At 40.6% G+C, this 14,168-nt stretch overlaps 1 protein-coding gene across 1 annotated transcript in view; it reads right to left on the reverse strand.

Moving 5' to 3' along the window:
• Positions 1-1,811: 1,811 nt before the first annotated feature.
• LOC130842280 (amine oxidase [flavin-containing] A) overlaps positions 1,812-14,168 on the reverse strand; it is a 74,219-nt gene continuing 61,862 nt past the window's right edge. Inside the window, exons 10-15 of the mRNA XM_057718917.1 lie at positions 11,201-11,254; positions 6,210-6,267; positions 4,930-5,027; positions 2,668-2,779; positions 2,400-2,462; positions 1,812-2,213 (exon numbers count right to left, since the gene is read on the reverse strand). Of these exons, the coding sequence (XP_057574900.1) occupies positions 2,067-2,213; positions 2,400-2,462; positions 2,668-2,779; positions 4,930-5,027; positions 6,210-6,267; positions 11,201-11,254 (532 nt within the window). The 3' untranslated portion in view covers positions 1,812-2,066. The remainder of the gene's footprint in view (positions 2,214-2,399; positions 2,463-2,667; positions 2,780-4,929; positions 5,028-6,209; positions 6,268-11,200; positions 11,255-14,168) is intronic.

Below are 14,168 nucleotides of genomic sequence, written 5' to 3' on the forward strand. Positions count from 1 at the left end.
TACCAAAACTCCCAAGTTGGCTAAAACGCTTTTCAATTGCAAGGTAAAGAGTGGGAGAGAAATCCTGCTCTTTGCTCTTAGGACATAATTTTGGATTTACAATAAGGTTCATTATGTAATAAACTTGGGTTGGTTCCTCTGGTAATCTTTGAATCCCATTCAATAAGAAACAGACAGCAGATTAGACTTATTGGGAGATAATGGAGATAAAAAGGATATGAAACAAAATACTGAGTATGGGAGAAGATACAAGAAGCAGTAGATTCATCAGCTATAAAACAACCGTGTGACATTTAGTACAAGGGCAAAGACAATGGTATCACTATTAAAAATGGTATCATTCTACTATAAAGGGTACACTCTATTATAAAAGTATAAAATAATCCAGATGCAGAATGACTGACCTGATTAATTTTAAAAAATGAATTTCAATCTAGCTTGTGTAATAAATGTGTGGAAGTAGGTCCATCAAAATTTTAATTGATTTAAAAATTTTGGCAAATAAAGAATAAGATTCAGCTAGCTAGAAGCTTCATTTAAAATGAAATGCCTCACTCATCAGTGATGCAGGATGAGGTATTACTGGGTACCTACCACTTGGGTAGCTGGGTCCACAGAATCTTCTCAACTGCTTTATTTGATCACATCTGTGTTGATTTTTCCGAGATATTTATATGAAAAAAAAAAAAGAAGTACTTTATGGCTAAAACCTTTGGAAGGGGTTTTTAAAAATCTGACCGCACTACACGGCTTGCGGGGTCTAAGTTCCCCAATCAGGGATTGAACCCGGGCCTTGGCACTAAAAGCATGGAGTCCTAACCACAAGACTGCCAAGGGATTCCCCTGACAGTTTTTAAAATGGGAAGGATAAGAGGTGAGCACTGTTCTGAGCCCACATTTCTCCTAAGATAGAGAACTTAGTCTTCATACATAAAACCACTCAATTTCATGTCTTTTATAAATCTTAGTATCTAAAGCAAGTGAGGTTATAATAGGAGCCCTAATTTCCTTTCTGTATTTGATAGTCTCAAGAAATAACAATCGGAAATTTGTCATGTGTACTTATTTGAGAGAAATTGGCATGATGGTATTTACTCAAAGGTAACCATGTCGAAGACATATTTAAGTTAACAGATCTGCCCAATTTTACCATGGCCATAGGAACAAAGAAAAAATATATGCCACTCGGGCCCTTCAGAAGGCCAGGGTCTACCTGAAGAAAGGAAAATACTGCTTCCCTGGAATTGGCAGAAAGTTATCATTGACAGTGAGCCAGGTGATGTCTAGCCATGTTCCAGGAGGATGAGAAGAAGCCTATTGCAGTCGGTCTCATGCTGAGTGAATCATGGCTGCCTCCTGGGGGACAGTTTTGCCACTATTTGACTCTGCTCACCTGGGGAGCTACACAGCAAGTCATAGCAAGTCAATTTAAACATTATACCTTGGTAAACACTGTCCTCTTTAAGAAGAAAAAGAAGAAAACTACAAACAAACTAGCATGAAGACTAGATGTCTAGAAACTTCACAAGAATTAGAAGTGGTCAGGAGATTCCTAAGGCAGCAGCCCACAAGATGTTGTCCCCCCACGGGTCCGAGGGCCTGAATCCTACCTCCACTGCTTTCCCTCATCCAAAGTGGGAGCTGTGAGTCTCTGGGCTCTGGGCCTACACTTCACTCTTTGCTAAGGACTTCAAAGGACAGTCATTGGGCCTTAACCTACTCGACCTCTATAGAGAGAAAGTTAAATGCTTCATTTTTGTGATCATCAGGTGTTTTGTGTTAAAAGGGAGAAAATCAGGACACAGAAACTGTTTCTTATGAGCACGTCAACTTTAACTTCTTCAAATTAAGAAATTGATCACAATGTTATTTTCTACCAATCAACATGAGCTGGTCTACAGACAAATCACAGATGGAGCTTGATCTTACAGAAATTAAGGAGAGATTAAACTGAGGTGTTAAATCAGTGAACTTAAAGATGATCCGATGACATAGCCTTTCATTGGTCAACATTTTGCTTTTGATGACACTGGGAAAGAGCAAGCAGAGAGCATGAAGCCGAAACTTCAAGATCGGGAGAGCAGCCTGAATTTGTACACCATGAAACAGAGGGCAGTTATCGAGGTGGAAAATCCGACGATCTTCAGCAGGCCTGTTACTGAAGGCAGGTTCCTTTCCCAGAAGGTGCGGGTGATTTCTGCAGCTGGAACATCCTGGATGAATGAACATAGATCATTAGCAGAAAACTCTCACATGGACAAGGAGGGGCAAGACATATCTGTAAAACCAGTGTGTGGATTTGCCCTGGAGAGTAGCATCTACCATGACATCAGAGGCTAGAAGATGAGAGATTTTTACATGCAATTTCTGGTCTATGGACATGGAGGTGCCAAACTTACCTCTGATTCAGGTTCTTGGGTCCAGATGTCTTTCTTTGCTACCTGCCCTAAAGCATTCAAGACCTGAAAGAAAGTGGGCATGGTATTATGACATGAGGTTCTGTAGTTTCGACAGATTCAAGGCCCTACTGGCCACAGACGAGCCTCATAAATGGAATGAGGGGCAGAGAAGTAGACACATAGATTATCAGTGGCACGATCTGGAAACCCCAGATGCCAACTATGTCGCTGGACTCAGGAGGGAAAGCGACCCGGCTTCCTGTCTTACCTCTCTAGCTGCCCGTTCCCCAGCTTCTACTGCTCCTTCCATGTAACCGCTCCACTGTGTGGCAGTCTCCGTGCCGGCAAAGTAAATCCTGCCTACAGGCTGACGAATCACCCTTCAAGGGAACAGAGAGGTCACACAGAATTACCTGGGAAGGTGCTGAGGATAAATGAGCCAGTCACTGCCCTCATTTGCCCCACAGAAGACAAGGAAACTCAAATTGTTTCCAAAACTCCCGTGCAACTCAGCCAAAGGTGAAAGGCTCCTCCTTGTTTCCTGGGCCTGCACTGAAGGATCTGAACTTTCAAGCCTGAGAGAATCGTCAATCACTAAAGGTGGTAATGAGACCTTTTCCTGGCTAGCCAGAATTAGAATATAAGAATGTGCATTAAATCCACACTCAGATTTATTTGCTGTGTATTTCCTATTTGCAGTCCATTCTGCTCTCTACAGTAAGCGGTGTTTTCTTCATGAGATCACATCTGACTGCAGACCCCAGCCATACAGATACTCCCAGGGGGCCGGGAGGAACCATGGTGGCGAGCGGGAAGACAGGGAGAGGAACTGATTTCTAGCAAAGGAGAGACTCAAAAGATTATATGTCCATCTCCTTAAAAAACAACCTCTGGGAGTTTGGAGTTAGTAGATGCAAACTATTACATATAGAATGGATACACAACAAGTTCCTATTGTATAGCACAGTGAATTATATTCAATGCCCTGGGATAAATCATAATGGAAAGGAATATAAAAAAGAATGTATATAAATGCATAACTGAGCCACTTTGCTGTACAGCAGAGATTAATACAACATTGTATATCAACTATACTTCAATTAAAAAAAAAACTTCTGTACAGTTAGTTTCTATGCATTTACCTAGAAACTGGCTGAGGGTAGCAAAATGGGCCTTCTCTTATGAAGAGGTCCTGGTGAAGAGAACCACGGAAAGGCTGGGCTGAATAAGCAACTGTCCCCTCCTACCTGGTCAGCTTTGACTCCTGCCACGTCTGCAGCCACTTTCATGAAATCTCCAAAACTCCACCCTAAAGGCCTTCACCTCAAACCACTGCCATGCCTTTTTCCAGCTCAGGAATCCTTGGCTTCATCTATACCTGATCCTAGTCCCATCTTCCAGACTTCTACTTTGACTCCAGAACTACTCCAGTTCATCAATACTGTTATCATTAACATAGGCTATTCATTCTCAGCTTGAGATCTGACAGAAATAGCCAACACTAACTGCCCTTTGGAAAAGGAATTACAAAAAGCACCTAAGACCTAAGTAGCTTTTCCCATGAATCATTTAATCTTTCATCAGATATTGATGACTTTCACTGAAATACTGCACGAGTCTAAAACGATCGATTCTGGCATAAACCTAAAATTGAACTAAAATCATTGCTTATTTAATAATTCAATTAAGAAAAAAACAAACAAAAAGCTCATGTAAGGAAAGGGTTAACAAACCCTTCTTCCTTTTCTGTGGACACACATGACCTTGAGTTATCTTTCTAGTTCTGTTCTTCTAGAAACCTGATGAAGGTATAATGCCATGTATGTTGCCAAGCAACACTGCTTATGGTAAAAATGGCTCTCCTCCACCCCCACACTGGTAAATTGTATCTAGGATGGGAAAACTGTCATGAATTGCAAATATCTGTGAAGAGTCTATAACTTTGGGCTTTCTTGAGTGTGGTATCTCTTGTAACTGGGAACATGTGCTGCAGGGATCCTGGATACTGCCTATGAGGCTGTTATAAGAGACAATGGCTCCTGTGAGGCATGGGGCTTCTAAGCTAAGGTGAACTCTCCCATCTTGTGTGCATGTCAACTCCCCGTGAGGGAGGAGGCTTCCCTGTGAAGAGGAATATCCGATGCTGCTCTGCTGGCATGACATGTTTAGCCCATGTCCTTCTACGCAGACTGGTGCCCAGGAGCCTAGGGTAGCTGTACGAGACTAAATGCTCAGTTGAGTTCAAGAAAGCCCCTTGGAGGACACTGCAGCTTGCAGAATTCTCACGTGTACCACTGACATTTGAAATCCTCACCTGTGTTCTGCGATTATGCTATGTGCTGTCAGCTACTGTTCTATGTACGGACATACTTCTTTTCCTATGGACATCCAGAAATATACAAATTGACTGTCTGGGACATTAGAAATAGGAATGCTGACTCCTATTTTTAAAATTCCCACTGAGCTTTGCTTATCTATTTTTGAGTTTGGCGCGCGTCTTGAATCACTTGCTATAGTGTCTGGGTAGTACCTTCCATACTGAGTCATGATCCCAGGGGGGAAGTAGGCAGTGTAGCAGCCGCCGGAGTACTGCTCCTCACACCAGTTCTTCTCTTCATAGTGCACAGGCTGCAGTTTAGTGGGGAGAAAATTTCAAAGGGAAGACAAAGCTGTAATGTCACCAGTCAACAATAAAGGCTCTTACGTGCTTTACTTTAACAAAAAGTTTACGTTAAAAAAAAAAAAAGCAGCACTGTTTTCTAACTTAAGGGGAAACACAAGAGTACCAAGTAATGGCCTTTCGTGAGGTACCAACTGACAAAACATGTATACTTTGACTTTCTCAACCTCTTTCCTAGGAGAGACATGAAATGTTCCAATATCTGGAAGAGAGAGAATCTGCATTTTTTGAAGTCTTTAAGACCCCATCAACAATCAGGTTCTGGAAAGGTCTCTGCATTCTTTAAATAACAGACTGTACTTCCCCACCTACCAAGGCATTACTGCTGAAAAAAAAAGGGGGTGGAACAGAGGAAGTAGAAGAAAAGCACAGTGTCTAAGAAGAATGCTTTTTTCAGAACCATTTCTCTCAGCTGGAAATGTGAATGATGGGAATCCTGCTAAAAAGAGGACAAAGATGAAAAATGTTTCCCGATGGACATGAGAGAACCTTCTCTGATTTCCTTAACACATTCTGCAAGTTTATCCTTTGAACAGTTCAGAGAAAACCCCCTGAAAGAGCCCCCAGCTATCTGGTAGGGTCTTTAAAAAGAATTTCATTCTCATAATTGCTTTCAATGGTGGATTGAAAGCACTAAAATTCCTAAATGAAGTATGAATTGAGTCTGCAGATGGAAAAACAAATTAGCATGACTTTGACCTGGGCAGAGAGTCCAGATTCAGTCTATCTTATCAAGTATATACTACTGTGTCTTCACCAACAAACGATGATACAGCTGGGATTTTATTCTGCAGAAGTCAGTTGACATTGACAAGAGGGCAGGACCTCTGTTCTGCGAACTGATCTCAGCCACCCTGGAGACAATACCTGTAGCTTCTGCCTCTCATTACAACTGGCTGCCAGTTACCCAGTGAACATGTAAACAGCCCAGGAAACTGCTGCATCAGAAAGTGCATGCACTGACAGCAGCTTTTAATGGCTTTTTGTGATCCCTGAAGTTAATCCTCCAGTAAGCATACCCCTTTATACTTTTCTTCATAAGTCTGTCAGGAAACCAGAATCTGCTTTGCTTTACCACTTAGAGCAAACAGAGCAGAACCTGCTAGGGATTAAAGCTGGGGATTTCTTACTTGTAAAGCTTCTTGGGATCCTAGCACTTTGGCGTACAGCTCACAGATTTTCCTCTTCCTATAGAAAAGAACCAAAAAATGTTAAGGAAGTAACGACTGATGAGTATAGAATAAACACAATGAGTTCTAGGGCTCTTGCCAATGAACCAGATTTATTAAGGGAAAAATTAAAATCAATGGCCTTCTGTAACTACATAAGATGAACAGTTCCATGAATCTCCGCACTCAAATTAACTCTCTTTCTGAATGTGGTCATGTGTTTTGAAGATTCAACAGAATTTTTCTTCTCTTTTACATTTTTTGCCTCTTTCACTACCTAATACCATGTTTATTCAAGATTAAAATGGGGAAAATGAGATTAAGTTCAGTTTTAGGAATTGATTCTAAGTCACTTTTCTGGAATATGTAAAATTCTAAAATAATCTCTTTTACAAGTCTATAGTAAGTATGATGGTGTATTTTAACTATCTTATATTTATGTTTTAAAGATCTAGGAACATATAAAGCTCATTTAATCTTTTTGTTTGTTTGTTTTGTGGGACCACTGGGCATGTGGGATCTTAGTTCCCTGACCAGGGATCAAACCCGCGCTCCCTGCAGTGGAAACACAGTGTCTTAACCGTTGGACCGCCAGGGAAGTCGCCATTTAATCTGTTAAACATAACCTAAAACATGCTATACCAGGAGAGGCCTATGGTCATTCCAGGCTAATAATCTGTCACTTGACAGAATGGTCTGTGGACACAGTACTGGGTCCAAAGGGCATCTGGGGGGGGGGGGGGCATGATGTGCTATGTGACGTTACCTCAAACAGTCTTGGTCAGCCTCATAATTTATTATGTAAATGACCAGCACAGAACAAAGCACATCTTATATCTTAAAAATCAATAGCTTAATTTTTCTAAGCACTTCTTGAAAAAAATGCATTTTAATCTCACAACCATTCTTGGTGAAATTAAGAAGTTCGAATTTACTAAAATCACCCACTTTAGAAATGAATGGTTTTATTTTGGGAATTGTTTGAGCAGGTTCCCACTGATCTAGTTATATACTTTAGGTATTTACCTTCTTTAGTCTTTATATAATTTAAATATTGAAAGTGCTCCAACATAATAAGGACCTACTGTATAGCACAGGGAACTCTACTCAATAGTCTGTAATGACCTATATGGGAAAAGAATCTAAAAAAGAGTGGATATATGTATATGTATAACTGATTCACTTTGCTGTACACCTGAAACTAACACAACATTGTAAATCAACTATACCCCAATAAAATTTTTTTTAAAAGTGCTCCAAAATATTTTTTACAGGCTAATAAGCAACTGGAAAAAATCTGCTAAATAATGTGGTAAACTATTTATTTCAAATCTGTAAGACAAACATTAGAAGCTAAAGAGACAAATGGCAAAAAAATGTTGAGCTGGGGAGGAAGGGGTGAAGGGAAGGTTATAGTTATTAGTAATTAGTTATTAGTAATAAACAGATTTTAAAAGATGCCAATTTGGGAGTTCCCTAGTCAGGGAGCTAAGATCCCGCAAACCATGCAGCATGGCCAAAAAAAAAAAAAAAAAAAAAACCCCAAAAAAACAAAAAACAAAAAACACTGCCAATTTAATGTCACCAATTACATTAGAAAATATTTTTTAAATGTGTCCCCAATTTCTCTTTATAATGTGGGACAAAATGTAACTTTATTAACTGATCCGAATGCTCACACTTACACCATTTATACAACTCCCAGAATTTCCATCTTGTGGCTATACAGCATTAAGTCAAAGAGAGGAGGTGGAATTGTAAATTGTTCTTTACTCATATCATTTTACCATGGAGGATTTTAAGGGAGAGACAAATGCCACTTCTGAGGTGATATCGCACAACATTAAGTAGCTATTTAAATTCCAGTACAGACAGGCAAGATTTAGTCTCCTTCAAGGAGCTGTTCATACTACAGATCAATAATGATAAAAGAAAGGCAGAACTGGAAGAAGTCTCAAGACTACTGTCCACCTGTCTATCTCTCTCTGTCTAATCCAAGCCCCTCATGTCAGACACAAGGAGGCTGAGGTTCAGTGCGCTGAAGAGACTGTCTCAATATCACTCAGCTAATTAAAGGCAGGGTCAAAGTTCTACTCTCCTGAGCATCCCTCCTGTAGTAAGGGCTCAATAAAAATTTACTGAATCAAAATCCATCCTCAGCCAGGTATGGTACCCTCTTTTCCTACTCTATGATAAGATAGATGACTGATTCTTACCTACTTCACAAGAGTGTTACAAGAAATAATTCTGACATTTTGAGTCAATTAGAAAACAAAAGTATTGGGCTTCCCTGGTGGCGCAGTGGTTAAGAATCTGCGTGCCAATGTAGGGGACATTGGTTCAAGCCCTGGTCTGGGAAGATCCCATATGCCGTGGAGCAACTAAGCCCGTGCGCCACAACTACTGAGCCTGTGCTCTAGTGCCCACCACTCTACTGAGCCCACGTGCCACAGCTACTGAAGCCCGCACAGCTAGAGTCTGTGCTCTACAACAAGAGAAGCCACTGCAATGAGAAACCCGCGCACCACAACAAAGAGTAGCCCCTGCTCACCACAACTAGAGAAAGCCCACACGCAGCAACGAAGACCCAACGCAGCCAAAAATAAATAAATAAATAAATAAATAAATTTATTAAAAAAAGAAAAAAGCATTGACAATCATTAATCTGAAAAACTTAATAATGCTTAACTTATTTTCAGTACATAAATCATAATAAAATCTTTATTAAAACAGAGTGAACCTTAACATCTAATCAACCTACTTTGTAGTTAATTTTTCATTCATGAACAATAAACGAGTAATAACAGAAATATAAATCATTATTTACTATATTTCACATTATTAAATGAGTCAAAGATTGTTTCATACAAACACACCAGGAAATTATCTTCTCCATCCCTTCCTCCCATTAATATAAAAATTTTTTAGAAAAGTTATAGAGGATAAGGGCATTGGAGCAATGCAATGATTGATTTGCTGGGCTCTAAAAATAACAGAACATACTTTAAATGACAGACAAAAGAGGTCACTGTGCAAGCTGAATTTACCCCCTGGTTTCTAAATCTGGCTGCTCATCATCATCACTCAAAAGGCTTGTTAAAAAATACAAATACTCAGGCCCCACCCCTAACCTACCAAATCATAAACTATCAGCCTCAGAAAAATATATTTTCCAAACATTCTTTGGGAAATGTTGATGTAGTTGGTCCTGAGAACCATTACTTTAGTCAATGACACTCAGCCAGAAAAAGGAATGAAACTGAGTTATTTGTAGTGAGGTGGATGGACCTAGAGTCTGTCATATAGAGCGAAGTATGCCAGAAAGAGAAAAACAAACACCGTATGCTAGCTCATATACATGGAATCTAAAAAAATGGTACTGATGAACTCAGTGGCAGGACAAGAATAAAGACGGAGATGTAGAGAACAGACTTGAGGACACGGGGCAGGGGGTGGGGGGAGCAGGGGAAGCTGGGACGAAGTGAGAGAGTAGTATTGACATGTATACACTACCAAGTGTAAAATAGATAGCTAATGGGAAGCTGCTGCATAACCCAGGGAGATCAAGGCAACTATCAGTGATGACCTAAAGGGGTGGGATAGGGAGGGTGGGAGAGAGGCTCAAGAGGGAGAGGATATGGGGATATATGTATAATACAGCTGATTCACTTGGTTGTACAGCAGAAACTGGCACAACAGTGTAAAGCAATTATACTCCAATAAAGAGTTGGGGGAAAAAAACAAAACATAAACAAACAAATGACATTCAGAGTTCTAAGGGTTTTTGCCTTATAAAAATTTTGAGAAGTTTAGCCAGTATGTGGAATCATAACCAAATGTCTACATCCAGGCTGGTATTTATTTTACTATTAATAAGGAGGGAAAGCAGGAAATCCAAAAGAAAATGTCAAGCTTAGTGTGACGTAATGAAAAAAAGTACGCATTAGATGCTATTCCTGACTGTCAGAAGCTAGCTGTGGAGCCTTGAACAAATCATTCGTCATCACTGGACCCCCAAATTCTTCCTCTATTGAGTGAGTAGGCAGACACTAAAATAGTTCCCTTCCTGACATCAAATCTCATGGTTGCTCAAAAAAAAAAAAAATCTGTGTGCAAATGTGGGTACTTCTGCGGCCTTTCCCTGACTTGCAAAGTCATCAAAGTAACTTTAAAAGCAAGGGCTGCTAGTGGATTTGCTGCTTAACTTTTACATTAAATGCAGAGAGACGTATACATTTGCATGTGTATCAGCCCTCTTCAAAAGCTAACAAAGGATTTAGGGTTACCCTAAAGAAGGAAAGCCCAGATATGTCCAGAGGCAGCCTCCCAAGAGCCTAATGAGTGTTTCCAGGTAAGAGTTCCAGGTAAGATTTTACTTGAACAAAGGATTTCAAGGCAAAACAAAGCAAAACAAATACAACAAAACAGAAAGAGAGAAAGGGAGAAGAAAAGAAAAAAGTCATTGTCCTAAAATAATTGTTTTCTAATAGGAAGCTCTTGGGAGAAGGGAACATCAGAGCTGTGTCCCAGATAATCAAAGGAGCATACTTTTATACACACAAGTTGGAATAGGGTGGAAGACCTATGCATGGATTTGCTTTTCAGAAAACATACATGTCAGAGAACCTTGGAGAAGGGTTAATGGTCTGGCAAGGTGATTGGGACTTGGCCTCTTAAGCTTTGTTCATAGCTAATTTTTTATGTGAGTTTTCTCCATTCATCTTACTGGGAAAGCCTACTTCCCAACCACTGTAAAATGAACACAAAGATGTAAAACTAAATTCATATGGGCAAGGACTGAGTCAAGGAGACGTAGCAAAATACAAAAAGGTCAATTTATTGGGATTTTGAGATTAATGACTTACAGTGCTTTTCATAATGCTGTTATACTGTTAGTGCAACAAGCACAATATAAAGCTAATCTTCTACATGTTTCAGATGTAAATTCTTACCTTATTTCTTTGTGGTCTTTAGCGAGGCGGTCAGCTTTTCGAGCAAGTATGAAGCTAGAAAGAGAGGTTACATTTGAACGATTAGGCCACAGTGGTTTGTCTTAGTTGTCTCTTCTTTTTAAAGTGTTCTTGCCTCTACCTTCCTAGCCTTAATAAACTCTCCCACACCCTCCCACTATTTCCCTCCACTAAAGCAAATGCCAGGCTGTCTTCCTCTGCTTCTATGTCCAAAACCCCTGCTAGGCTGTGGGCTCCTAAATGACAGGTCACCTCCTACTCAATATTTTACCCCCAAAGTTTAGCACAGGTCTTGGCATACAGTAGGAAATCAACTGTTAGATGAATGAATGTTGCATTAAATGATTATCCTGGTAATGACTGTTGCCATCTGCCATGTACTTGAAACAAGCTGGAAAAACAAGTATCAGTAAGTGCTTGTTGGGAATTCCCTGGTGGTCCAGTGGTTAGGACTCCGAGCTCCCACTGCAGGGGGCACAGGTTCGATCCCTGGTCAGGAAACAATAAGATCCCGCATGCTTTGAGGCTAGACCAAAAAAAAAAAAAAAAGTGCCTGTTGTGGATGCTGTGGTGGGCCACCCACATCCCTCTTCAGGACCAAACACTCATTACCCTTGGCTCACAACCAAACCCCTCCCTAGCAACTGCACTCTGCAGCAGAGAACTGCCTGGCGTAGGGTCCCATCCTAGAATGCCTGGCTCCGGAGTGCAGTGGGTACCAAAGCCCACCCCCTCACCTCAGTGCAGACACCTCTGTAGGGCCATCCCTGCTCCAGAGCTTCCCAAGGGATGGCTGAGGCCTCTGTTGGGACAACACTGAAGCCCGACCTCTCCCTCTGCGCAATCCTGATTCTTCCCCTTCCCCACAGGAGCGCTTCCCACAGCAATTCCTGATGAGCTTCCTGCACCCAAATCTCCATCTCCGAGTTGGCTTCCTGGAAAACCGGCCTAGCACAGTCCTCAAATTCAGTGACTCAGTAAAACTCAGTTATAATCTGTCTGCTTCCCTTTAATCAAATAGATTCTATTTATTATGCTGATATTACTAATTGCATGTATATTTTAAAGAATTGAATTGTGACAAGAAATCCTTAGTTATACTATTATTAGAAAGCTTTCAAAAAAGCCAAATGAGCTACAGGACAATGAAATTATTTCTCCATTTAAAAAAAGTTTTAAAATTGTATTTTTTTGTTATTGTTGTAGACCCAAAAGACAAGTAGATCAGGACTGAAGATGCAAGGGCTAAAAACAGATATTCCATCCTCTCCCTCACCTCCCCCCCCGCCCCCGCCATTAAACTGTTCCTCAATTTGATTGGCAATTCCTTTAGAGTTGTTATTCGAGATCATTCTGGGAAGCAAAGATACAAAATGTATTTGTGTTCACCCAGAGAACAGTATTTCAGAGAAAGATGTGGACTGTTTAAGAAATTTGAACCATTGGACTTTTGAGGGTATAGTTATGATTTTGCTTGATTTAATGAACACTATGTCATGGCTTGCTGGTAATGATTTTAGTTCAATTTTAGGTTTATGCAAGAATCAATCATTTTAGATTTATGCAGTATTTCAATGAAAATCACCAGTATCTGATAAAAGATTAAATGATTTATCTGAAAACCTTTTTAGACCTTGGGTGCTTTTTACAGTTCTTTTTCTAAAGGGCAGTTAGTGTTGGCTATATCTGTCAAATCTCAAGTCATGAATGAAATAACCTCTTTGATCTAATTGTAACAACGGACAGCTATCATTTAACTTTCTTTGGTGTTTTACTGGGGAAATTAAACACCCTGGCTTTGGGCTGGGAACATTTCACAGCTCTAAAGTACAAGGTCCTTTCCAGTTTCCAAAAGGCACTAGTTAGCACAAACAGTGCTGGTCAATCATACCATCCCTATCTTCAAGGCTTTCATTGCCTAGAGCAAAGAGCAGGCTGGAGGCAATATAGCTTCAAGGCAAGAACAGGTGGAAGCAATTGTCCAGATAAAACGTAATCTGTTTTATGGTTTAGGGTTAGGGTTAGGGTTAATTCGATTAGGTCTAATCGAATATCACTTTCTAAGACTTGCCTAAATAAACCCATTACCATCTAGAAGGCTTCTGCAATACATGTCTTTGTTAATAAACCTAAAGAAAGCCCAGAAGAGCAGATGCCACAATATTTAATTCCCAGGGCAAGAAGAACATCAATATTCTTTCATCTACAGTTGGCTTGATCTTGACCGACAGTCTCCTGAAACCTCTACCTCAACCTCCTGCTTTTCTTGGGGCACACGGAACGGGACAGCAAACTGCCCACTCTGTATATTTTCTTGCCCAGCGGGGTCAGAGATGAACAGGGTGCAATGTTCCTATAGTCGTTTTTTTTATTTTTTAAATTTTATTTATTATTTTGGGGGGGGGGTACACCAAGTTCAATCATCTGTTTTTATACACATATCCCCGTATTCCCTCCCTCCCTTGACTCCCCCCCCCACCCTCCCTCAAGTCCACCCCACCCTCCCCATCCCAGTCCTCTAAGGCATCTTCCATCCTCGAGTTCCTATAGTCTTTACATTGTGAGTACCTGCCCTTACCAGGGAGGCTGGTGACATTTCTTATATTTTACAGCCAGAGAAGCGGTTACAAAATGTCTTGTTGGCAGTCCAGTAGCACAGCCTGTTTTCTAAGTCCCTAGGGTCATGGGTCTGCTCCTTTTGATTTTGTAATTTCCCTTCAATGATGCAATGCACGTGAGCTCAACTCTCAGGGTGACGGGGGAAACCACTGCTCTCTAAAATCACTCGACTGCTGTAGAAGCTGGGCCTTTCATTGCAATGTGGTAGAATAAACAGCCCTTTTGTTTGTATTGCTTTGAGGAGGACTAAAAGACACGGCAATTGGGAGGCTACTCCTTAGAAATATCTTTGTGGGAGCTCTAATTCCCTCTCTGGACCCCTAGTCTCTAG

Source organism: Hippopotamus amphibius, chromosome X, assembly GCF_030028045.1.
Source record: "Hippopotamus amphibius kiboko isolate mHipAmp2 chromosome X, mHipAmp2.hap2, whole genome shotgun sequence".
In the NCBI taxonomy this organism is placed as follows: Eukaryota; Metazoa; Chordata; class Mammalia; order Artiodactyla; family Hippopotamidae; genus Hippopotamus; species Hippopotamus amphibius.